This window comes from Lissotriton helveticus, chromosome 5_1 (genome assembly GCF_964261635.1).
Source record: "Lissotriton helveticus chromosome 5_1, aLisHel1.1, whole genome shotgun sequence".
In the NCBI taxonomy this organism is placed as follows: Eukaryota; Metazoa; Chordata; class Amphibia; order Caudata; family Salamandridae; genus Lissotriton; species Lissotriton helveticus.
The window spans coordinates 1,082,054,609-1,082,081,493 of NC_136065.1; the positions used below are offsets into that span (position 1 = coordinate 1,082,054,609).

At 47.2% G+C, this 26,885-nt stretch overlaps 1 protein-coding gene across 3 annotated transcripts in view; it reads right to left on the reverse strand.

Moving 5' to 3' along the window:
- Positions 1–26,885, reverse strand: part of SLF2 (SMC5/6 complex localization factor 2) — a 374,767-nt gene that overhangs the window by 33,200 nt on the left and 314,682 nt on the right. For all 3 annotated transcript variants that reach the window (XM_078643649.1, XM_078643650.1, XM_078643651.1), the window contains 3 exons: positions 17,976–18,053; positions 16,889–16,975; positions 10,184–10,252 (listed from right to left, as the gene is read on the reverse strand). In XM_078643649.1, the coding sequence (XP_078499775.1) occupies positions 10,184–10,252; positions 16,889–16,975; positions 17,976–18,053 (234 nt within the window). The remainder of the gene's footprint in view (positions 1–10,183; positions 10,253–16,888; positions 16,976–17,975; positions 18,054–26,885) is intronic.

Here is a 26,885-nt window from a genome sequence, read left to right on the forward strand (position 1 = left end):
TCGACAGTCCATGGCTTTGGCGTCAAAGGCTTCGGTTTACTGACTTGTTTTGGAGTCTTTGGCTCGAGGGCCTTTGGTGTTGGAGGTCCTTTGGGCTCAACTGCCAATTTCGGGTCGGTAACCTTTTTTGGTTCGGCGCCTTTTTTCTTTTCAGCATCCTTTTTTGGATCAGCGCCCTTTTTAGGGTCGATGACGGCCTTCGGATCGACGGGAGTTCTTGGTTCGGTAAGTTTTTTGTCCGAAGCAAGGGTTTTTTTCGGGTTGATTGTCTTTTTTGTGTGATCGGCCCCTTTTTTAGGATCAGCGGCCTTTTTTAGTTCATCTGTTTTGTTAGGATCGACGACCTTCTTGGCCTCGACGGCCTTCTTCGGTTCCGAGGGCTTCTTGGGCTCGACTACGCTCTTCGGTTCCAAGTTTTTCAGTGCCGAGGGCTTCTTGGGCTCGACGACCTTCTTTGGGTGTACGCCCTTCGGATCGACGACCTTCGTCTTCGGGTCGATGACCTTTGGGTGGACCACCCTCTTTTGTTCTGCGCTTTTTGGGTCGACCAGTTTTTTCGGTTCGACTACCTTTGGCTGGAAGGCTCGTTTTGGCTCGATGTCTTTCTTCGAGCCTGGGCTACCGGAAGGCGTGTGTTTAGGCTTCGGAGCCGAGCCGTGGGGTCTCCAAAGGAATATCTCGATTTTGGCTAAGGCCTTTCGGCGATGCTTCGACCAGAGCCTTCTTTTTTGGGCTGAGTGGGGTGGGGGGGCTGAGTACTCACAGTTTGCCTCAGCGTGATCTGGTCATCGGAGTCCGATTGGTCCTAAACGGTGACGATCTCTAGATCGGAGTCGGCGGCTTCAGGGAGATCTTGTTCGTCCTCTAAGATTTCTCCGGTTCCGGTGCAGACTTCTGCATCTCTTGCCTGGGAGCCCGTCGATTCTTGATGGTTTTCTTGGATCGAAATTGGGCACACGCTGGGCAATTTTCTTCTTTGTGTTCAGGTGACAAACACTTGTTGCATACTGTGTGCTTGTCAGTATGCGGGAATTTGGAGTGGCATTGTGGGCGCCTTTTAAATGGACTCCTTTCCATTGACGAAAGTCGCATGTGGCTTCGATAAGGCCCAATGGCCCGCGTCGACGACCGGATCAAGATGAAAGGTTTAATGGAGTCGAGGGGTACAGAGCGAAAACAATACCGTCTAGTTCGAAGGCCTTTTGGCCTTAGAAAGTAGTTAGTTTCGGTTCCGAAGTTGGAGTATAGGAAATAACATCCGAACCCAAAGGCGGAAAAAAACAATCTAAGGATGGAGTGGATGCCCATGCGCACTATAGTCCAAGGGAGAAGTCACATACCTCGTGATACTTCGAAGGCTCTTCCAAGACAACAAGGTGCAATCATCCGGACCCAACACTAGGTGGCGATCTATGCTAAGATATGAATTCAGCAGCCCACATGCCTCGAACATGTATATATATATATATATCCTACTGACGATAGCCAGTAGGTATATACAGTTAGGACCTAGTTACCATAGGAAATCCGCAACATTCTATTGGGAATAACTTTGGCGTCGATTGAGGAAATTGCGTACAATTTCCCAAAATTTTGGCCAGCTCAGTTCTGCTCCTTCCCTGAAAGTTTTGGGGGGGATTCGTCAAACGGGGGCCGAGAAAAAAGGGGGGTCCCAAAACGTGTTTTCCCCATGTTAATTTCCATAGGACGTTCAGACACGGCTACAGCCCGAACCGCTGAATGGAATTACACCAAACTTTGCAAAATTGTAGGGACTGGTACGCAGGAGTGCCTTTTCTATATTTGGTGAAAATTGCTCCAGTGGTTTTTATGAAAATTAAATTCAAAAACACACACACACACATATATATATATATATATATATATATGCGCTTCGAGCGCACCCGGCCCGCAACGGAAGATCGCGAGCGGAAAGCTGATTGGCTCTCGGGTGTCTGTCAACATTCCAAACGGTCCGGAGAATCCGCCATCTTGTGTCTCAGTAGAACAGAGACACAAGAGGTGAAAAACAAAAGGGGACAACTCTAAAAGGGGGCAGGGTAGAGACCCCCTGACCCCTTAGGTTTTCGCAGGGGGGCCTAGGAGGACCCCGAAGGGCAAAAAGACTATTATTTTTTTGAAAATTTCACGGAGTACGCTCTGGGTGCGATGCCATGTACGCTAACAGGTACGCGTACCCTGAGCGTACCACGGGGAAAAACAGAAACAAAATTATTTTTGGGCCTGTGGGGTCCTTGTGGGACCCCCTGAGCAGGCCTAGGGGTTTAGGGGGCTTCTACCCTGCCCCCTTTGCGTGTTTTGCACCTTTGTTTCACTGCTTTCTTGTGCCTTGGTTCTACCGAGGCACAAGATGGCTGCCAACACTTCCTGGTTTGGAGTGTTGACAGACAGTAGCAGCCAATCAGCATGCCTTTCACAGGAAAGCAGCATGCTCATTGGCTGTCAATACTTCTAACCAGGAAGTGTTGGCATTCATCTTGTGCTAGGTAGACCGAGGCACAAAAGAAGCAGAAAAACAAACGTGTAGAATGCAAAAAGGGGCCAGGGTAGAAACAACCTGACCCCCTAGGGCTGCTCAGGTGATCCCACAAGGATATTAACATATTTAAACGTTATCCGCTAATAGAATTAGCATTTAAAAAACCTTGCGAATTCACTGAAAAAAACATAGGTTTCAGGCCTTATATAGTTAGGAATTAGCATATAAAAAACCTTTTAAATTCACTAAAAAAACGTAGGTTTCAGGCCTTATATAGTTAGGAATTAGCATTTAAAAAACCATTGAAATTGCTCCTATATAGTTAGTTGTACTAACTATATTTCGCGCACCCGCAATCCACTGCTAATGATGTCACATATTACATCATTCATGACATGGTCAGTGACATCACTGATGACATCTCAAATGACACTAGTAAAATCTTTCATCACTCTTTGTAAAATACAGAGTATCATATTTGAATCCATTGACACAGCAATACAAGTATCTAAAAACCCACTCAGTGATTCCTAGATGTATACACACATCTAATCACTTACTTGTAGATTCACTCATACATGCTGTCAATGAACAATAGAACACTATCAAAAATACTTATACAGCTATATCGACATTACACACCAGCACACAACTTATTCACATATGAAGTCATCCTACTCACTCATGCAAACAATGGATCATACTTACTTAGCTACACACTTATACAAACACAACTTCATCTATTCATTGAGATAGTATGTCATACTTAGTGAAGTATAAAATCATTATTACAAGTATAAAGTTATCAATACAGTCACTCACACAATCATTGAGTCTTATGTATACTTATTTATATACAACAACTGACACATACACTTCTCTTTTATTTTCCTAGTTTGTTGGACATGTACCATTGAGAAATATATTTGCTCATCACCACACCCATAAAGATATTCACTCACCCAAACAACTGTTAGAACATGTAGTTTTAACTTCATTTATCTAGTGAATCAACTATTCACACATCTTTGGGCAGTCACACCCCCTCCACCGAACCACACACACATTCACTCTCCCATACAAATACTCAGTTAACTAATCAATAACTAATATAGACTTTCACATAGCTAGTAACTACTGGAGAACCAGTTTACACAACAACTGACAAAGTGATACAGATATTCACGCAGTTTAGTCTCTATCCACTATATTTAGTGAGACACTATAAATTGGTAAAGTAAACAGTCAATTACACTGCTACTAAATCCTCCATCCAAATATTTATTTTTATATATCCACTCATTCTTCAATGCAAATTGCTATATATTTATAATGCATATTTAAATAACGAAGCAAACCACATTCACTGGATGATGTCATCAGTGATGTCACTGACCATGTCATGAATGATGTAATATGTGACATCATCAGCAGTGGATTGCGGGTGCGCGAAATATAGTTAGTACAACTAACTATATAGGAGCAATTTCAATGTTTTTTTTAAATGCTAATTCCTAACTATATAGGGCCTGAAACCTATATTTTTTTCAGTGAATATATATATATATATATATATATATCTACACACACACACACCCACACCCACACCCACACATATATATGTACATAAATCAGCTTTATTAATGAAATTGGCCTTGCATAGGTGGCACAGGAAAGCGGACTTCTCAGGCATCATTGTTAGGGCAGTGATGGGTCATAAATGCGTTCAACCTCGGAAACTACCACTTCTGATAAAGGTAGCTCAGTGCAGGGATACAAAGTACTAAAGTGAAACACGCGCACGTGTTCAAGAACACTTTTTGAATTTTAAAGAGTGTTATCATGTTTGTACACTAACAAGTTACTTACCTTTGTCTATGCACTGGTAATTTGGTTATCTCACATTCCTCATTTTTGAATACTTCCAAAGCACCAGACTGGATCATAAACATTTTATCCGCAGTGCTCCCCACATGCCATTAGCCTCATATAAGGATCACCCCTGTGCGCTGTCAACTTCTTATTTTTCTCTTTTTGCATCTTCTGGACATGGTGTAAACCATTGTTGGTACCAGTGTGCAGAATCATAACTTGGGAGTTTGAGTTTTTAGGGGTTAAAAAGAGACAAATTCGCAGAATGGGTACGTGGAATGGAAAGTGAGGAGTCTGCAGTTACATAGAGTATTAGTATCCACCAGAAAAAGTGTTACCGAAGGCAAATAACTTGTTCCTATGATGTATACGTCCAACCAGATATTCCTCCCCATTAGATAAGATATCATATTATTTAGCAGGGAGGATCCACTGAAAGTGCCTGAAGTTCACTCATGCGACCAGTCGACGTAGTCGTAATGAGGAAGATGGTCTTTAAAAGGCAGGAAATGCAGCGAGCAGCGATGAATGAGCTCAAAGCGCGAACCATGAGAAGTGTCTATAGCAAATTAAGTTCCCACTATGGCATCACAACAGCTTGGGAGGGAAAACGTGGGTAAAACCTTTAATAGATCTCATTGCAACAGGTGATTTAAACAAGGACGGTTGATCATTTAAATGTAACACAGCTGAAAGAGCAGACAAAACCCTTTAATAGCGCACACTGCCTACCGCAAGGACTTGTAGGGCCAAAGATAATAAGAAAAAAACCTGTCTGACAGCTTTGCTTGTAAGGGTTCAATCTTGCCACAAATTTGTCCTAGCACCTGCCATAAATGGATTTTGTGGAAGGGCGCTGGTGGCAAGGGTGGCATCCACCGCAGCAAGTCAATCTCCTCACATGCAGGTGTATATTGCATAGAGTTGGGTGGAGGACCTAGGCCTGTTGCAGCAAAAAAGATATTTGTGAAGAGGTAGCTTGATTGGAGGACTGATGCTCATGCCTGCAAGTGTTGGGTACCACACACTCCTGGCCAAATTTGAAGGCACTAGGGTGGTCTTGGGCCCAGTCATTCTTGATCTTTTTCATAACTAGAGGCAACTGCGTGTTTGATTGACAGTGGCAAAAATATCTAGCCAGATTTCTCCATACTGCTAGAAGATTCGCTGCCCTGACCCAGATCAGGATACAGACCCATTTCTTATCTGCCAAACGAGGTCTGCTCAGTTTGTCTGCCCTGACATTTAGCGATCCTGCCAGGTGATTCATGATGTTATGTTATAAAAGATTTGTATAGTGCTCGTACACCAATTGGTCTCAGACATGCCTAACCCAGTGTGAGTCTCGGGTATTCCTGACCTAATGTGTCTTATTCATAGGCCTGAGTGAATAACCAAGTTTTGAGGCATTTTCTAAATTTCAACAGGTCAGTGCATGCTCTGATTTCCGGAGGGAACGAGTTCCACAGTTTTGAGGCCAAGATGGCAAACCAGCAGCCTTCTTGACGCTTCAACTTAAAAGCGGGGGTTGACAGCAGATGACGATGAGCAGAACGTAGATCACGTGAAGGAATGTACTTTGTGATGAGGCAGTTGATGAATTTTGGGCTCCAACCATGTAAGGATTTAAACACTAGACACTCTACCTTAAAAGCACATCGCTTACTTATCGGAAGCCAGTGCAGCTTTTTCAGCAATGGGGTGGCATGTTGCCACCTCGGTTGTCGATAAATCAGTCTGGCAGCTTGGTTCTGCACCAACTGCAACCTTTTTATAAGGTATAAAGGCATGCCAAGATAAACTGAATTGGCATAGTCTAAATGTGATAGCACCAAGGCTATGACTACCTGTATTAAGGCTGTGTGAGTCAAAAGTCTGCTTATTTTCCAGATCTTCCTCAGCTGGAGGATGCAGGCAGAGATCACTGCTCCCACTTGCATTTTTAATGATAAATCATTGTTTATAGTGACCCCAAGGCTCTTAACAGCAGGGGATGGAGTAGGGGAAGGACCAAGTTCCATCAGCCAAAAATGTGGGCACCAAAAATTCTGGCTGCCACCAGTCAAGACCAGTTCGGTCTTACTTGGGTTGAGTTTTAGATGGTTGCAATCCATCCATTGGCGATATGCAACACGATAGACTGAAATTCCAGATCTGATTGTGCAGTATTATCAATGGTAAACAGCAATTGTAGGTAATCAGCGCAATTGAAAGTGATGAATTTCCTTTCCGTCAGTGATCGAATCAAGATGAGCATATAAAGATTTAATAAATAGGGTGAAAGTTAGGATCCCTGCGGGACCCTACATGCGGTCTTAGCTTAGGTTCCATGAACTGATTGATGCGAACTGCCTGAGAACGACCCTCAAGAAAAGAGCAGATACAGCTAACAGCTGAACCCTGGATGCCAGCCTCCCTGACACGGTCAGTCAAGATGATATGGTTGATCGTGTTAAAGGTGGCTGACAGATCTAATAGCACCAGGGCCTGAGGGAACCCTTTATCAGCTCTCTCTCACAGGGAATCAAGCACTGCCAATATCACTGTCTCTGTGGAGTGTGCGAGATGAAACCCTGCTTGGTACGAATCAAGAAAGTCCGACTGTTCCCAAAAATTATATAGGCACTTTGCACACATGAGCCTCCAAGACCGTAGCCAGATATGGACGCAGGAAAATAGGTCGATAGTTAGGTAATGACAGAGGATCTAGCCCAGGATTTTTCAAAAGAGGTACCACGGTCGACTCTTTAAAGGCATTAGGGACACAGCCTTGCGACAAGGACTCATTCAACAAAGCAAGGGCTGGGCCAGGAAGAGCTGTGAAGAACTTTCTCAGAATATGGGGAGGACAGCAATCCAGGGGAGAACCCGATTTTACTTTAGCAGTAGGTCATAAAAGGCCTGGGTACTGATGGCTGGGAAATACTGAATAGAGAGGGCATTCACCGGCAAAGGAGGGGGGCGCTCTTGAGCAGCGTGGAGAGGAATACCAGCCTTAATAGTAGAAATCTTATCAATAAAAAAATCATTCAGGGAATTACAAAACACCTGGGTAGAAGTAATTTTAGCTGAAACTCTTAGTTGGTCAGTTCGTTTACAATAGAAAAGATTTCTTTTGATGTATTATTGGCAGTTAGAATTCTAGATGAGAAGTATGCAGCTTTGGCATTTAGAATAGCCTTTTCATAATCTTTTAGTGCTGTAGCAAAGGAGTGTTTACCTCCTGTTAATTATGTCTCCACTTCCTTTCTAAATGACGAAGAGCAAGTTTCTACGCTTTTAGTACAGGGGTAAACCATCTTTGAGCGTCATGACGGGCCAATTTAATTTTTTCAGTAGAGCAATTTTATTGCTGGCGGTCTGCATTCAAGACCAAATGGATTCCTCATAACTATGGATATTGTGGTCAATGGAAGGAATAGTGCTTGTCAATATAGCATGAAATTCATCTGCATCGATGGTGTTCCATTTCCTAGCCATCATGATTTGGGAGAAGCCCAGACGCTTTACCCAACTCCAGAGGCACAGTCTATAGGCATAAGGCTCCGGAGCCCACTCTGCTCTGCTTGCTTCAATACCACATGGCATTAGTGTTACCTGTGTGAACCTGCACCAGCTGCTTATTGATGGACGTCAGGAAGGCCTTCAGAGCCAGACAAATGGCCCGCAACTCCGACAGACTGACATGAAGCCGGGCTTCTGTCAGACACCAGACTTCTGATCTCCACCTCCCCAGCCCAACAGGGGCTCGTCCATCACTATGATCAGCACTGGGTTTGGAAGAGGGAAGGGCCTGCTGCTGGAGCAATTGCTTTTGAGCAGCCACCACTGCAGAGCTGCAACCTGGCGTAGCAGTAGCTGAAAAGGAGAATGCAGGTGGCTAAGAGGCCAACAAGAGCTGTTCTTTCCGAGATTCAGGATGAAAGATGAAACCTCAGCATCATAGCCCAAATTTCCTGAACTTTTTGCTGCAGAAAAAAGGCCCTCAACTGCACAGTGTCTAGGATAGCTCCAACGAATGGAAGCCTCTGAAGGAGACCGATGCAAATTTGCCTTATTGATATTGAACTTCTACAATGTCAGGAGGTTCCCAATCATCTGTGGGTGGTATATGACTCATTGTGGTGCGTCCACCTTCAACAGTTAGTCATCTAGGTAGGGCGGGTATCCCTATCTTCAAAAGGTAGGCAGCGGCCACCGCATCTCTTTTGTGAATGCCTAAGGGGCACTAGTGAGGAAGAGGAGCACAGCAAATTGAAAATGGTCCTGGGCTTACCTTGAACCGCAGAGAAAGGCTATGTAACTGCAAGATGGCTTAAATGAAAATACACATTCTGCAGATCCAAGGACACCATCTACTTGCATGGGTGAGAGCAGAAATGATCTGGGTCATGGGTAGGACTTTGAGTTTGTCCTTGTACAGGAAGGCATTTAGAGGTCGCACATCCAAAAGTGGCCAGATAACCCCGTACTATTATGGAACAATTTGTAAGACCTATCCATCGGACGTAATGGATTGCCACCCTGGGAGGACATGATTAATCTGCCCCAACCCCATTTGGTGGGCATGAGACACTTAGGGCACACTAAAGTGGTTTTGGTGAATGTTGCAGCAGGGTAGGAGGAATTGGAAGAGTGATGCCCATGCTGCCCTATCCACTTTGTAATAAATACACATCCACAGATTCAAAAGGACTGAAGTGACTGCTGTATCAGCTGTAAAGGCAGTCTTTGCCTATAAGCCAACCATCTGGAAAATGCTTGCCATGGTTCAACAGATCAAAGAACGTGACATGGCTATACTTTCTTTAAACAGCTGCAGGGCAGAGTATGCCTTTTCAAGAAAAAGGACTGACCCATAGAAAGGCATATCCATGAGGGAGGCCTGTAGATCCCCGAAAATTCCAGGTCGACATAGTAAAAGACTGTTGCCAACAGCCCTCACCAGGCAATCAGTAGTATCTAGACCATCACAGATAACATGTTTGGGTGTATCTTATTCAGAATGAATCGTTTCAGCCAAAGAGGTCTTCTGGGATCCCCATCAGTACCTCGCTGGCCATATGCCACAGGACATGTGTATAATGACTCAGAAAGCAAACCGCATTAACTGACCTGACTGCCATACTGGCGGAGAAAACATACGCTGGCCAAACCCCACAGTCCTATTTGATTCCCTTTACAGGGGAGTTGTGTAGAATAAATTGGGATTCACTTAACTGGTGGAGATCCAAACCTCAAGGCTCTATCAAGCAGGATGTTTGGTAAGAAAATCAGGATTGCCAAAATAAGAGCAAAAGGAGTTGGAATGAAATGATGAATAGTATGGATATATTTTCTCAGATGAAGATTCTGCAATGTGTAAATTCGTTTTCAAAGTTCTTTGGTTAGAAGCCATCTAAAAATGTGAAAAAACAATAATAATAATATATACACTGCTTTATTAACCCTTTGCGTGCTGATGACGGCTTCCGTCCGTCATGCGTCACAGTGCTCATGTGCCGATGACGTCCGGGAGTTGTCATGACCACGCCCGCGATCGGAATGTCCAGCACAGGAGCGATATTCCGGCCGCGGGCAAGGGGTTAAAGTACCAGGAACTCAGTGGTTGGTGATAGATGATAATCCAAAGCATGCAAATTTATAAAAGATGCACTGCTGGTGAAATAAAATATGCACATGTCTAGTTCAAGAGTGGAATAAACAATGCTACTTGCGCAGGCATATTAGGAATATTCAAACTCAAATACATGACAAATTGAAAATAAACGGGCCAAAAAAACATGAGAGCCAAACATTTATCTAATTCACCTTGTTAGGTTTCGAGTTGTTTAGTAACTCTTGCCATGTTCCAGATATCCTTGCAACTAAATCTTTAACCTAAAATGTAAAGACAAAAGAGACAAATGTCTTAGAAAAACTTTGAGGCAAGGCATATTTCATACACACTTTTTCGTGTTGGTTGTACGATTGTTAAAGAGTGGATGTCAATTTTAATAATTAAGTATACATCTATTGCACAAGTTACTTACCTTGGGTATCGATATATCTGTAAGAGACATTAGTTAGTGATACATTCCTTACCTTAGAATTACTTTGTCAGCAGTACCCCTGCTCGTCGGAAAGTGGTGTTGTGCGGCTCCGCACCCGTCGTAGGCATAGTGATCGCCGGGATGACGTCGCGGAAGCTACTTAGACTCCACCCTCGCACCCTGATGTGCGGTCTGTACACGACTTTCCGCGCCAGGAATGCAGAGCCATGCAAGATACTGACCACTGGTGCATTGAAACCAGGGCCCTGAAAGAGATGACCGTAAACCTAGAAATCAGTTCGCAGAATGGGGAGGATGGGTGGGGTGGTAAGGAATCCATCACTAACTAATGTCTCTTACAGGTATATCGTTGCCGAAGGTAACTTGTGCATCTGAAAGAGACACGTTAGTGATAGATTCCTTACCTTAGAATAGATATCCCAGCAATACCAACCTCGGTGCTGGGTCTGCGAACCAAGATCACACCAGAAAGTCACGGAGAACAGAACAGCCAAAGAAGCCATCTCTCCGGACTTTGCTGTCAAGGCAATAATGCTTAGTAATAGTGTGCAGCGAGGCCCACGTGGCTGCCTGACAGATGTCTTGCAGGGGGACACCACGTCCCAATGCATTAGTAGGTGCTGTCGCCCTGGAAGAATGGGCGCGTAGCCAGACCGGAGGTTCCTTTTTAGCCAGGGAATAACAGGCTTTTATACACAAGACGACCCAGCGGGAGATAGTCCTCTTGTGTACAGCTCGACCTTTCTTGGCACCAACGTAGCCAACAAAGAGCTGGTCATCCACCGGGAACTGTTGCGTGCGATTCAGATAAAATGAGAGCACACGTTTTGGGTCTAGATGGTGGAGCCTCTCTTCCTCTCTGGAAGGGTGCGGAGGCGGAAAGAAAGTGGCAAGGTGATAATTTGCCCGATGTGGAAGGCAGTAACAACTTTTGGCAAGAAGGAACGACTAGTGCGGAGCACAACCTTGTCCAGGTGAACAGACAGAAAAGGAGGCTTAATGGAAAGAGCCTGGAGCTCACTCACGCGCCTATCGGAGGTGATGGCAACCAGGAAAGCAGTCTTTAAAGTCAGTAAACAAAGAGGACAGTTGTGAAGCGGCTCAAAAGGAGCGCACATCAAATAAGTAAGAACCAGATTCAAGTCCCACTGCAGCATCACAAACTGATTAGGCGGAAAAAGGTGAGTAATGCCTTTGAGAAATCTACTTACGACGGGGGACTTGAAAAGAGAGGGCTGATCAGGGAGCCTGAGAAAGGCCAAAATTGCTGAAAGGTAGCCCTTAATAGTGCCCAGAGCAGAGCCCTGTTGGGCAAAGAAAGAAGGAACAAAATGACTTCTGAAAGAGGGGCAGAAAGGGGGTCTACAGCCTTTGCTGTGCACCATGCCACAAATTTGTTCCACCTGCAGGTGTATACAGATTTAGTGGAGGGACGCCTGGCTGCCAGAATTATATCACAGACTTCAGGAGGCAAGTCAAATGGAATCAACTGTCGCTGTTGGGTAGAAGTGGTATAGGCGGAAAGGCGTACAATAGATCGCAACTCCACTCGTGATGAAAAGCGTCGCCGAGCGAGTGCCGCCTTGGAAATTCCAACATGCAGAACTGCTGACATTGCACATTCTCTTCGGTGACGAATAGATCTAACCAAGGCTCTCCCCACTGTTGAAAGAGACCTTGCGCCACCTCCTAGGGAAGACGCCATTCGTGATCCATCATGTACCTGCGGCTGTGTTCGTCCGCCCTGACATTCAAAGAACCTGTCAAGTGTTGAACCACCAAGGAAATGCCTTGATGTTCCAGCCATGTCTAAAGACGCAGAGTCTCCTGACATCGGGTCCACAACCCCACCCCGCCTTGCTTGTTGCAGTACCACATGGTGGTGGTGTCGTCTATGAACACCTGACCTACTCTCCCCTTGACAGAGGGAAGGAATGCCTTCAGTGCAAGTAGGATCGCACGGAGCTCCAGAAGGTTGATATGGAGCCTGGACTCCGGCGGAGACCAGAGGCCTCTGATCTCCACCTCTCCCATGTGGCCGCCCCATGCCAGGAGGGACGATCCGTCACCACTGTGTGCTCCGGTTGGGGAAGGGAGAGTGATCTGCCGCTGACCCAATGGTGGTCGTGAGCCACCACTGCAACTGTTATGCAGTGCCCTCCGAGATCTGGACGTACTCGGACAGGTCCCCTTGAAGCTGCACCCACTGGAACTTCATGTCCCACTGCAGAGCCTGCATATGCCATCTGGCATGGTTGGTGAGCAGGATGCAGGAGGCCATGAAGCCCAGCAGCCTCATGGTCATTCTGACCGAAACCCAGGACAAGGGCCGAAAGATCAGAATCATAGCCTAAATGTCCCAGACTCGCTGTTTGGGAGGATAAACCCGAAATTGCGCTGTGTCCAGAACCTCAATGAAGAGGAGCTTCTGAGAGGGAATCAGGTGCAACTTTGGCACCTTGATGGAGAACCCCAGCAAATGCAGGAGGTCGGCCATAGTCTGGAGGTGGGAGACGACTGCCTGGGGCGAGCCCGCCTTCAACAACCATTCATCGAGATAGGGGGAAGACTGAAACCCCTGATCTGTGCACATGAGCTGCGACCACCGCCATCACTTTTGTGAACACCCGAGGGGTGCTGGTAAGGCCAAAAGGGAGCACGGTGAACTGAAAGTGCTCATGGCCTACGGTGAACCGCAGGGAACGCTACCATCCAGTCTTGCGAGTCGAGGGCAGACAAGACCTGAGCAAGTGTGAGAATCTTGAACTTCTCCTTCTGGAAGAAGCGATTGACGTTCCAAAGGTCTAAAATAGGACGCAGGCCCTTGCCCTTCCTTGGAACCAGGAAGTAACAACCATGACCTACTTCTGGCATCGTAAAACGCTTGATGGCCCCCTTGGCCAAGAGGGCTGCCACTTCCTGCTGGAGAAGTGCCAAGTGATCCCCCAACATGCGGTGGCACTGAGGTGGCATGGCTGAAGGGGTTGTCTCGAAGGGGAGGGAGTAGCCCCTTTGGACAATCTCTAAAATCCATCTGTCCATAGTGATGGTGCCCCAGTGAGGGAGGTGATGGTGAATCCTGCCACCCACTGGAGTTTGGTGGGCCTGAAACCCCGGACTAGGAAGATTTGGAGGCAATGGTGGCAGGGGAGGGGTGGACTGACCCGCCCGCTGGCCCCTTGACCCTCCTCGGTGGGTCCCACGTCCGCGGTTGCGCTGAGACTGTTGCTGCGCAGGCCAGACGCGGAAGGATTGCGCATGGCCAAAAGGCCCAAGGACTTGGCCGTAGCCCGAGAGTCCTTAAAGCGCTCCAATGCACTATCTGCCTTGTTGCCAAAAAGGCGAGTGCCATCAAAAGGCATGTCCATCAGAATGTTCTGGACATCCCCTGAAAAAACAGTGGTTCCCAGGCAGGCGTGATGGCGTAGCGCCACGGTCGTGGAAATCGCTCTGCCTAGCGAGTCCGCAGTGTCAAGGCCACAACGAATCGTGAACTTGGCTGCATCTCTCCCCACAGCGATAGCTTCGGAGAACACCGTCCGGGCCTCCTCCGGACACTGAGGCAGCTCCTGCGCCATCGTATCCCACACAGAGTGGGAATAACGGCCCAAGAGACATGCAGTGTTCACAGACCGCAGCCCTGAACTGGTGGAAGAGAAAATCTTCTTCCCAAACTGCTCTAGTTTCTTGGAGTCCCTGTCCGGATGTGCGGAAGTAAATCGCTTGGGGACGCAGAGGCTTAGACAACCAAGCTTTCAGGGGTAGGGTGTTGGGAGAGGAAAATGGGTCGCCCGGGGCCGGGCAATGGCGTCGGGCCACGTTCCTATCCACAGAAGCCCCTGTGTTGGGCCTGGACCAGGTGCCCAATAGAACGTCTGAAAATGCATCGTTAAAGGGCAGCAGGGCTCCGCAGAGGAAGCCGCCGGTTGAAGCACTTCTGTCAGGAGTCCGGAAGGCCACTGAAGGGACCTCAAGGTGGAGAGCCTCTGCTGCCCTACGTAACACCACTGAATAAGTACCATCCTCCTTCGTAGCCACGGTAGAAGGAGACCGGTTCTGGAGAGAAATCCAGCTCACCGGCGTCCCCCAAATCCTCTGGCCAGTCCGGGTCTAACTGGCATTGGGCTGCAAGAGGGTCCTCAGACCCCTCTTAGTCCTTCCCATCCTCCATAACCTGCTAGGCAGGTGCGAAAGATGGAGGAGGATGAAGAGAGGGATAAAAATTCCCCATCGACGACGGAATCGGCGTCTATCAACACCGGTCCGGCACCGTCCCCAAGTCGAGGTGGAAACCGAGGACAACATCGCCCTGGTAGCCGGCCGGTGGCGGTGCCGCAGACGTCGAAAGAGGTCGTACGAGGTCAACCGACATCAGCTGGGATCCTTGCAAGGATCCTTGGGGGTCTTGCGGCGCCGAGGCCGGAGTCACCGACCAAGAAGGGCGAGGAAACCCAGTCGGACCCACGGGGCCCGAAAGCACGCTGGCGGGGCCCGACGTGCCAAAGAGGTTTTGGAAGACAAGGGTCCTAAGCTTATCAAAATAAAGAAAGTCAATGAAATATAGGCCGTAATAGGAAGCTATATTTGTCCTCTGTCCAGCCGGACAGGGTATTTATTTTAACCAAAATCAAAAACACTTGTATGAATAGTTAAAGGCACAGTCCTGTACCTTACTCAAGAAGGACAAACAACACATGGGGAAAGGTTTCCACAGGAAAAGAAGAGCAATGCTGGCCACTTTTACATCAGTGTTAAATTAAAGTTTTTGCCAGTTAGTACTAAAACACAACTAGGGTACAACACAATGGCTAGGTTGTGGAAGTACTACTTATAGTCGACGTTTCGATCCCTTTTCGCTCTAATTACATGGGATCATCATCAGGACAACATTTGAAAAACATTTGCCTGTTTGTATTTACAATGCGACCGCTCGTAAACAAGTGATTGTTTACCGCTCCTCGACTCTTAGTGGGAGCAAGGGTTATACCCGTGCGGCTGGTTGCCGGCACGGTTTTCGGGGGCTTCGATTTGGCTGTTGTAACCTGCACGTATACCGGGTCTGGTTTTCAATACAGGTCTGCAATGGTGAGGACGCTGCATCCACGTGGCGTGTTAACCATGAGCCAGACGGGGTTCTTGCGAACGGGAGGAACAGGATCCTATATCTCCATTCTATGCACGGCGAACGTGGTACCAACGATGGGCCTTTTAGTTGCAATTACTCCGTGGTAATTGGGATTCTGGGGGACGAAGGAACGATGTCCTCTCTGTCCGCTGCTATGATTGCAGTTTTGAAAAAAAAAAAAAAAAAAAAAGTGCCAAAGAGGTGGCCCATGGCTGACAGAAATTCCTAGCTGAAGGAGCTGGGAGGGGCGGGTAGGCCGACTGCGACTGCGTAGGCTCTGCCGGAGCCACGGGTGAGGCAGCACCCGCACCCTGAACCGCGTTGTGGGACAGGCATGGGTAAGGCGAAGAGAGACGTCCCTTCTTCGACTTCTTGTGCTTTGTCTTACCTGACCCAGAGTGCGAAGACTTTGACGAACAATGGTGGCGGCTCAGCGACTGGTCCCTCGACCTCCCACAGGACCGGGAACTTGAATGGCGCGGAGCCGACTACCGGGCCTCAAGCAACTTTCGGGACCGCTCCCACAAAGTTTTCAGAGCCATGGGCCGGCAGTCGGAGCACGACGCAGGGTCGTGGTCGTGCCCCAGGCAGTAGAGACACTTGCGGTGCGGGTCCGTCACTGACATTATGCAGGGACAAACCTTGCAAGACTTGAAACCGGGCATCCCTATACACCAGGAGTCAAAGACTCAAAGACAGAGACAAGTCCCAAAATACTCAGTCAAAAATTGACTGGGGGTACCGCTCTCTCCGGATCAGCGCTTGCTGGCGCGGAAAAAGAAAGAACTGAAGTCGGCACGCGAGGGCGGCGTCCGAGTAGCTGCTGCGACATCATCCCGGCGATCACGACGCCTACGACGGACGCGGAGCTGCACAACGCCACCTTCCGACGTGCAGGGGTACTGCTGACGAAAACTTTCCGGATCCAGTCTGACACCTGGGGGTAATTCTAAGATAAGGAATCTATCACTAACGGGTTTCTTTCAGATAAAAGTTGTGCAACCCTTGCCCTAGTCTGCTTGGGTTTTCTAAAGAGCCCTAGTGCTGAAAATGTGATAGTTAAATTAACTTTGAATCTGTGAAACACATCAATTATTTGGCAAAATCTATAAAAATCAATTAAGTCGTCTAGAAATTTCCAAATCACACACAGCAAGAACTAAGAATATGGATCAGACGTGAACTTTTAACTTCACTAGTTAAACTCAAAAGCTAGTACACAGTAAAGAAAGACAATCCCTCTCACATCAATGATGAATTATTTGGAAAGTGAGCAATTATTGATTTGGCTAGTGTCTCTGATGCCTTAGAAAGTAAAGAATATTGTGTTCAACTTACTTTAGTTTTGTAAAACAACCTAGCATCTTCCCGGATATCACACTTCACATGCTTCTCTAGGGCAGTAGAAAGATTCAGTATGAATGTCTATGAAAAAAAGGTAAAAACAAAGTTAAGTAATTTCAATGTTTAATTTTAATCTCCTATTACTACAGAAACTTGCGAAGGTTAGCCTCTGCAAGTGTACATTGAGGACAGAAAGGTGAGCTTTTCTCGAGATCCAAGTTACTATCTTAGGCTGACAATGCTTTTCAAATTAGATTAACTATGAATCCATCAGAGGAAAAGCTAATCTTTGCAAAAAGAATGCATTTGATGTTGATGATTTAAAAACATTTCACAGTATAAAAATTGCAATAGAAGATTGTTTCTTTCCTAAACCTCGAGCCATCCAGCTATAAATTAGATGCCATGCCAATGTTAATATGAAAAAACAAGCAATTATTCATAGAATACTTATCTGAAACCCTGGTTTTGCTGCATGATATCCATTATAAATCTGCAAACTTGCATATATCTGGCATAGTGGGACGATGTAGATTTTTTTTTTGTTTAAAAAAACAAAAACCTGTAGGTCATGGAGGCTGTGTCTTTAAATAGACTGTGAAGCATGTAGTGCACAACCTTCATGGATCTGTTTTAACTTTCTATTTTTAGGTAAAGCCATTCAAATGTGGCAATATTTGCCTCATGGAAAGACTGGGAGCAAAACCCATGAATCTATATGAGAACTCTAGCTCCCAAACTGGTGTTCCTAGTAAATAACTATATTTTGCAGCACAAATCTTTTAAAGATCCACAAGCATTTAAATATTAAGCCAGTAATTGGGTTGTTTCATCAAAAAGGATAAGTTACTTACCTGTAATCCTGGTTCTCTTCCAGGGGTATAATCATCAAAGTCATAAGCAGTAAATTATCCCCGCTCACGTGTGGGATCCCGGACCAAATAGCAATATATCTATAACAAAGAACGTGAATCTCCCTGAAGTACTAAATGAGTGTTTAACAGCACGCCACCCGCTTATATCCACAAATATTCAGAATTACATAGAATTGAATTGTATTACATAAGATAATGTCACTTACCCTTTCATTAGAAAGGCAAACATCCAAATAACTTGCTTCACTGACCAAATTAAGAAGACTGTAGGTGAGATAATATGCCTAAAACAGACAACAACAACCAGGTAAGAAAAGAATCGATTCGGGTCAAATATATATGAGATAAAGTGCTGCTAGTATAGTTTTGTAAGTGAACTGCATGTCACCGAAGAGTTCTAGGACCATATGAAGGAACGAGAACAAAGCAGAGATTCCTCCAAGTCAAAGAACTCCACAGTGGCTTGAAATTCCAACATAATGTACATACGGTGGTATCTTATTCATGATAACATCAGCCATCCCCCAACACCTCTTTAAATCATTTGAACTCCTGCACTTTGTTAGTAAAGGAATCATATGGTTGTAGATACAGACAATAAACAAAGACTTTTTATTGCGAAAAGAAAGAAAATTAGGCTTGCAATTGGCAGCAAAATATATTTAAGAAGGTTCAAAAGAGTAACTTTAAAATAAAAAGTGGCTGTACTTCACGTGTAGTCACATGGTGATACATTTCTGCTTTCCTGTAACTCACTCTAGCAGTGCAACACATTAATAATGGTGCCATAAGGAGTCTATTGTCAACTAATAAATGAATTGTCACTGATTGTACATCTCAGTGACCTGCCTTTAGCCGTGTCTACTGGCAGCAGGCACTGGGAAGTCACAACTCAACAGTGAAAAACCTGTTACAGTACAGTAGCAATGCTATTTTTCTATTACAGTTATGGAATAATGTGACAGCTGGACGGTAAAAAGAAGAATTAAAAACAGTGACTGCAGTCATCCACATATTGTAAAATGCTACTAACATCCTTATAATATATTTGGTGCACGTAAGACCTGGGCTGTTCTTTCATGACGTAGTTTCGCTGAACCACTGTTGGCAAATGCGCCACAGCTATATATACTATAAGGCCACGGGTAATAAAATCCAAACCCCTTTGATATAATTACTCTGTGGGATTCAACAATCAGCCAAGTACCTTTAACCATGGGAATGCTGGGTGGCTTATTAAGAGTGAGTTTAAGGATAAGGTAAAGTTTCTTAACTTTAACTAAAGTTCTCCATCTACAGTTCATTCATTCCACCAATACATATCAGTACATTCAAAAACAAATTAACACTTTTGTCAGTGTTTTTACAGCAGGATACTCATGCTGAAGCTACAAGGAGAACTGCCTTTTGAAGGTTCTCATGCTCCACAGTATCTGAAATGCCCTACGTCAACCATGCCCCAGATTGTTATTTGAAGGTTTTCAGACATCTTGGAATTCTCCGATAAATGGGACATTGGCCGGGTCTTTGAATATCATGTAGATAACTGGGAAGGAGAACAACTGCAGATCGGCAATTTTGCCTTTCATTATTATTCAAAACCATTAGCAGAGAATAACAATCAACATTACTGTGAAGAGAAGAAGGAAAGGAAGAATTAACTACACTTATAAGACAGACTTGAGTGTGGTAACAATGGAAGCCTTTGGGATCGTGGCCTCAACGTTTCTATAGCAGGGACCAAAATGTTTCTGCTGAATTATACACTTTTTCTGGTTTTGTATCCGCAGTGACTCCCAGAAAGGATAAGAAAGCCTCAGTATGACCTTTGCCATTTCATAGAAAGACCCAGCTAATGTGGTTGTGCTTGTAGTTGGTAAGATTTTTTACACCTCTCAAATGTGCTTTACTTTAATTGCCAATATTCGAGATAAGGTTAGGAGAAAATGTCTTTACTCCCTCAAAAGACCAGCTGCTCTCGTCATGTATTTGGAGAAGCCTAGATGAATAATTCATGCAGCATAATAGGACCTTATTTTAACAACTATCCCTGGACTCATAATTGTGGGTACTTTATGTACTTTAAAGTGAAATGTGAAAGGAGTCCCCTTATAAATCAACAATGCAATGTCAAACACTTTATAAACTAAAGATGGGTTATCTGCACCATGTCATGCATATTTTGTTTCTTGAGGAATTTCTTAGAAGAGCTCAGATATATATGTGGATATTAGGCTTTAGACCCATGTTTTCTTCTTGACATTGCAGTATCTTCGATACTTATTGTTGCCTACCACATTTTCCCATCTTGCTCACTTGAACAGAAGGATAATATGATCCCAAGGCAGTAGATGCAACTGATGTCAATTTTGCTTAGTTGGTGGAAGCTGTGGCTTAATATGATTTGAATGGGATATATATATTCCCAGAGAATATCTGTCTAAGAATTGTACTGAAAATATTGAAAGGCTCCCGAATGAGGTTATATGGTTTCTCTAACAAACAATTTTCAGAGTGTCAGTGTATGTTTCAATAACGTAATTTCTTCAGCCCGAGGAGCAAATTATGTTTTTTGCTGAACATGGTCAGTTGCATGTAATATATCTCCTAAAGGAGACATTGAGGAACATGTGGTGCTGCTGGATCTGAATTCAACCAAATGTGATGGCACTGGTTGGAAACAAGCTACTCTTAAGTTATAACAAGGTCATTCTAATTTTATTCAAACAGAAGTATCAGATCAGATTATATAAATTGTTTCAGAGTTCTCATATGCTCCCAAAGAAATAGTTGCAAGAATGACCACATAGATCTTACAAAGGAAGGCAAAAATTGTGCTGTAGAAATGGGACAGACGAAAGAGTTACTTACCTTCAGTAACGATATATCTGGTAGAGACACAGTCTAGCCGCAGATTCCTTAATTTAGAATATCTCCCCAGGCGCCAGACTGGATCAGGAAAATCTTCCTTCCCCACCAATACCTCTGCACACCGGGAGGCGGCGTCGCCCGGCTCCATCCTGATGTCGTCCATGGAAGTGACGTCAATGGAGCCATGTAAGCCCTTCCCGGCTTGCTGACGTCAGTTGTCTACAGGAAACTTTTCCGCACCACAACGCGGAGCCATGCAAAAAAACCTGCGATAGCACCGGAACAGTATGTGTGAAAAAAAGAATAAAATCACTGAAAAAGCACCCAGTCCCCAGAGGGGCTGAAGGGAGCTCACAGAGTACTTGCTGAGAGCAAGGGCCCAACAGATTGCCAAGCCGTGCCCCACCTCGAGGGGGCAACAACTGCGGCACAAAGATGTGACAAGCGAGGCACAGCTTGTCACCACAGAAGGGAAATTAAAAGAACCACAATATTGAAGCAACATGTTGCAAGATAAGGGACTCGAAGTAAACAACCACTAGAAAGCTCACCACACACACACTCCAGATTGAATAACTGAAGCATCATGAGAACCCAACCCAACCGACTGCCAGAGAAAGGAGGAGGCATAGGTGTGGGCGGTGGGAGGGAATAAAAAACAGAATAACTCCACGCGTGAGTAGCACAGGAGGAAAAACATGAGAAGGTAGTAAAAAGTATAGACCTGAACCACCTTAAAACGTGGACGGAGTGGAGAGCCAAAGGGCTCGAAAGCTGCCAAAGGAGGGTGCGAGAGCACACCACCAACCAAGCACTAGGACGGTGAGGAGTCTGAACAACACACCCTACCCCAGACTGAGGTGCGAGAGCACACCCCCGGATGACCAAGGCCACCAGAAAGAGGGCGGTTAGGTGGAAAGACACCATATGAAAAGGTCTTCACAGAGTGGGAAGGATGGGCGGCCATTAAGGAATCTGCGGCTAGACTGTCTCATCCTAGACATATCTTTACCGAAGGAAAGTAACTCTTCCATCTAATGGAGACATCCAGCCGCAGATTCTTTAACTTAGAATAGATACCCAAGCCATACCCCATAGGAGGAGGGTCTGCGAAACCACCACCAGGTTCCAGGAGAACATATTCATCAAGAGGCGGACGAAAAGACAGTGGAAATCGCAATGCCGTGACAACAGGCATCAGACCCATTACCCACCTCAAGAAGCATGAACAAGGGATGGTAAAGACACAAAATCCGATGAGGGACGGTGTGAGACCCCTCTCTCCCAGACATAGACAAAAGGAAAACAGAACTATACGTTCCGTGCCAACATAAGAAACAATGCAGCGAGACCCTCAAAGAAGGATCCAGGCATTGGTCTCTATAACCCAAGAGAAATGAAGTAGCAAGGGTCACAACAACATGACAACGGTAGAGCATACCGCCTGAACACACACCACAGTGGAAGCCACAGGAAACGGGACAGTCGGGAGACTGTCCGCCCAATAACTGGAGCTGCAGCATGAGGCCCATGGGTGGAAGAAAAAACACCTTAATGTGTACTGCCTAGGACATATGACAACAGTGGCAGGGCCGAGCCCAGAGCGTAGTGCCAACATCTGAGCAAAAGCTCAGGAGGCAGGCATGCAGCCAAACAAAACAAAAGGCATCACTGTGAGTTGATGGCCTGCAAGGCTATTAACACGCAGAGGACATTATCCCGAAGGAAAGAGTAAGCAGAATGTCTGACACTAAGGCAAACAAGACTTAGTATGCGAGCACCCCAGCGGCTTGTAGAATCCACGATATACACACAAGAGACAAGAATGTCGACGCGCGTACATGAAGTGACTGAATCCTAAATAGGGGAGTAATGCAAGCGGCACCACGGCACCGGTGTGCTGCATAACAGTTAAGAATGCAGAAAAAATAACAGGTCCCCGCAGAAGAAGATTCCTGGTCTTTCGTGAGATAGCTGAAACATAGACCATAAGACTGACCATAAGGGATAGAAAGAAGGCACAGATAGAAGCCTGGCGCCAAAGCCTACACCGCCCAAGACCCACACCGTCTACCAAAATGGAGAATGACGAGAAGAATACACACACTCTAATGCCACCTATGGAAGCACCTGTGCCATAATGGGAGTAAGAACTCACACCCAGAAAAACATCAGGGGTAGAGAACAGATCCAGAGGCAGAAAGGCAGAGACCAGAGCCACTTCTTGAGAAATAGGAATATGCACAAGACAGGAAGGAACAAACCAGACCCCGTGCCGTGCAAGAAGCAAGAAACCGGAGACCGTTCCAGGGAAGACCTGCGAGGGGGCGCATGTCTACCAATAGACAGGAAAGACCTGCACAGCAAGGTTGTAGGAACACGCCAGGGTGACAAAACCCCCTACGGAGGCAGGGATGTATTACGGACCAACCGTAGACAGCCAATGGTATCCCTTGGAGAGAAACCTAGCCTATGGAACTCACCAAAGGAGACATCCTACAACAGTTGGAAGAGTCAGCTTGCGCCAAAGTTCCTGGGCAAAGAAGAATAGCAAAATGATTGCCAACAAAAACCCCACATAGGGTAAGGCACAACCCTACAAAAGAAGGGTCCCTCTTGAGACAAGCTTGTAAGCAGAGGCTCAAAAGAAAGGTAAACCCAGCTTAACCAGAATAAATATACAACACGGCTGAGCAGCCACACAACCCAGAACATCTGCGGCCCACGACGGGTAAAAGAAAAGAGATACATATACAGGAGGCACCTGACTGCCGAATCAGCATAGCCGCCACAAAAGTGACCCCATTAAACGGGGACAACGCAACCACGTGTGGCGGCGTATGGCAACCGACCTGTCCATAGTACGACCCAGTGTCCGTGGTGCCATGGCAGACCGAATTGAAAAGTGTGCCATATCATGGCCATCACTGATTAGGCGGGGCAGATCGGCACGAGAGATCCCCGGGGAGGAGCTGGTCAACAGCGTCCCAAAGGGCCAATGTAACCCGAGCAAATACACACAGCGTGTTGAGGGACCGGAGTCCCAAGCGGATGGATGCAAACACATTGCGGCCATATGACTCCAACCACCGAGACTTCCGAGTGGAAGGATGCAATGGAACAGGAGTCAGAGACAGAGCTGCTTGAAGCTTAATTCCTCCAGCTCCAGGATGGAGGGTCACACAGGCGGAGTCAGTGGGAGCCGGCCGTCCTGCCACAGCACGACTGACGAGGTCCCCCGAGGAGGGCAGTGCCCACATTCCGAGAAGGATGTCAAGCAATGACTCTGCAAAAGGCACCAATGGTTCCATGTTCCCCGCGCCCCCTGGTAGAGAATATCCAGCAATGGCTCCAAAGGACTAGATACTGAGGGCAGCTCCATCCTTAAAATGTCTGCAGCCCTGCAAACAGCCCTGACGAACGTCCACTAGCCTCCGTGGCTCCGCGAGGCGGTGAAAGCAAGTCATCAGTAGGTGATGGATGTAAGCTAAATAGACCGCTTAATAAAGGCGCAGCAGCAGGATGAGTAGGCCAATGCTCCACTGGCGCCTGCTCTGGAGGGCAGTGAAATGACCCAGGGGTAGTGAACCCACCGGAACCACACCCTCCACCACTAAAGCTGGAGACAGTATCGGCGTTGAGGCGACACCGAGCCAGCGTCGGAGAACTTTGAAATGGCCCTGACTGGCGGAGTGGAGCAAGCGTCGGCGACCTCCGAAAAGGCCTCGACCGCCTGAGTTGAGCAGGCGACCTCCGAAAAGTTCTCGACCCATCAAGTGGAGCCGGCGTCGGCGACCTCAGAAAAGGCCTCGACTCCTTGAGTCGAACCGGTGACCTCAAAGAGGCCTCGACCCTTCGAGTGGGGGACCTTCGAAAAGGCCTCGAGACGAGCTGGCGACCTCCGAAGGCTTCAACTCGTCAAGCCGGCGCCTGTGACCTCCGAAAAGGTCCTGACCGTTCGAGTCGAGCCGGCGTCCTCCAAAAAGGCCTTGACCGCTCAGAGTTGGACCCGCGTAGACTCATCATTCCGCCAGGGGGAGAGAGTACGCCGAAGCAGTTTAGTGCACTGCGGCGCAGCCACCTCCAGGATTGCTGCAGGGAGCCTTGGAAGGCTGTGCGACAGAAGGGCTAAACATCGTTGGATGCAACTCCGGGCCCGGACTGGGGTAGTGGAGAAAGCGCCGGCGATCTCCGAAAAGGCCTCGACCGCCTGAGTCGAGCCGGCGACCTCTAAAAAGTTGTCGACCCTAGGAGTGGGGCCGGCGTCATCGACCTCCAAAGAGGCCTCGACTCCTCGACCTCCGAAAAGGCCTCGACTCCTCGAGTCAAACCGGCGACCTCCGAAAAGGCCTCAACCCTTCGAGTGGGGGAGCTCCGAAAGGCCTCGAGACGAACCGGGGACCTCCGAAGGCCTCGAGTCGAGCTGGCGTATCTGACCTCTGAAAACGTCCTGACCGTCCGAGTCGAGCCGGCGACCTCCAAAAAGGCCTCGACCGCTTGGAGTTGGTCCCGCGTAGACTCATCATTCCCCGAGGGGGAAAGAGTATGCCGAAGCGGTGTCATGCACAGCGCCGCAGCCACCACCAGCGATGCTGCAGGGAGCCTCAGAAAGCTGTGCGACAGCGCTATGGAAGAGCTAAACATCGTTGGATGCCCCTCTGGGCCAGTCCCGACGTTGCGGCGACTCGGGTGTCACAGTCAGGGCACTCGGTTGGAGCCGAGGGTAAACCTGCCGGCGGTGTCCCGACCTGAGTCCCTACCCCCTCAATGACGTCTGGTGGCGCGCCAGGGAGGGGAGGAAATGCTTACCTGTGGCGATTCTCGAGTCAGAGTTGGGCACTCGGTTGGCGCCAAGGGTAAACCCGCCGGCGGTGTCCCAACCTAAGTCCCTACCCCTCCTATGGGGCCCGGAGGCTTGCCAGGGAGGGGGGAAAAATGCTTACCTGAGGTAGGTGCAGGACAGCGATGGCGCTGGGACCGGCCCGCCGCGTGGCTGACTCCGCTGGAGAAGGAGACCTGCGTCACGAGGGGTCCGTTCAGGACATCCAGGCAGACAGCTCCAGGTGGCAAACGTCACACTCCACGGAGTTATGGTACTCTCATAAGCACCATATACAGAGTTCATGGCGGTCCGTCGCTGGCATCTGTCACGAGCAGGACCGCACGGTTGAAGCCCACAAGGGCATCGAACAAACTGTTCCTGGACGCGAAAGGGCGTTGAAAAGGTCTGTAATAAACAATAACAGGCCACTGGTATTACTTTCCCAGATCCGCGTTTGGACGCAGAAAAGAAGAAAAAACTGACATCAGCACGCCGGGAGAAGCTTATATGGCTCCACTGACTTCACTTCCGTGGACGGAGCCAGGCGACGCCACCTCCCGGTGTGCAGAGGTATTGCTGGGTGTGAGACGATGTCCACTATTTCAGCTTGGTAGTTTGGTTTGCCCTGTTCCCATCATGCACTGGGACAGGAACAGACTAATTTGCATGTAGCCAGGTTCTGAGCTGGGATGGTGCAGTGAGCTAAAAAACGGTGATGGATCAAGCCCTGATCTTTGGACTGGGTAAGAATGGTCTGCTTAATTCAGACACTCTGTTCATCACCACCCCCTTTTCTGAATCATTTTGTCCACCATAATCGTGGAAGGGTATACTCAGATGTGAGTCCCTTGCTCATTGCACCATCAGGATTCAAGCAAGCCGGGCCGACGAGGCTGAAATGCCAGAAACCGGTCCCCGGTAGCTTGTTTCCTTCCCAGTATAAGAATTGGCTTGGTAGTTTGGTTTGCCCTGTTCCCATCATGCACTGGGACAGGAACAGACTAATTTGCATGTAGCCAGGTTCTGAGCTGGGATGGTGCAGTGAGCTAAAAAACGGTGATGGATCAAGCACTGATCTTTGGACTGGGTAAGAGTGGTCTGCTTAATTCAGACACTCTGTTCATCACCACCCCCTTTTCTGAATCATTTTGTCCACCATAAGCGTGGAAGGGTATACTCAGATGTGAGTCCCTTGCTCATTGCACCATCAGGATTCAAGCAAGCCGGGCCGACGAGGCTGAAATGCCAGAAACCGGTCCCCGGTAGCTTGTTTCCTTCCCAGTATAAGAATTGGCTTGGTAGTTTGGTTTGCCCTGTTCCCATCATGCACTGGGACAGGAAGAGACTAATTTGCATGTAGCCAGGTTCTGAGCTGGGATGGTGCAGTGAGCTAAAAAACGGTGATGGATCAAGCCCTGATCTT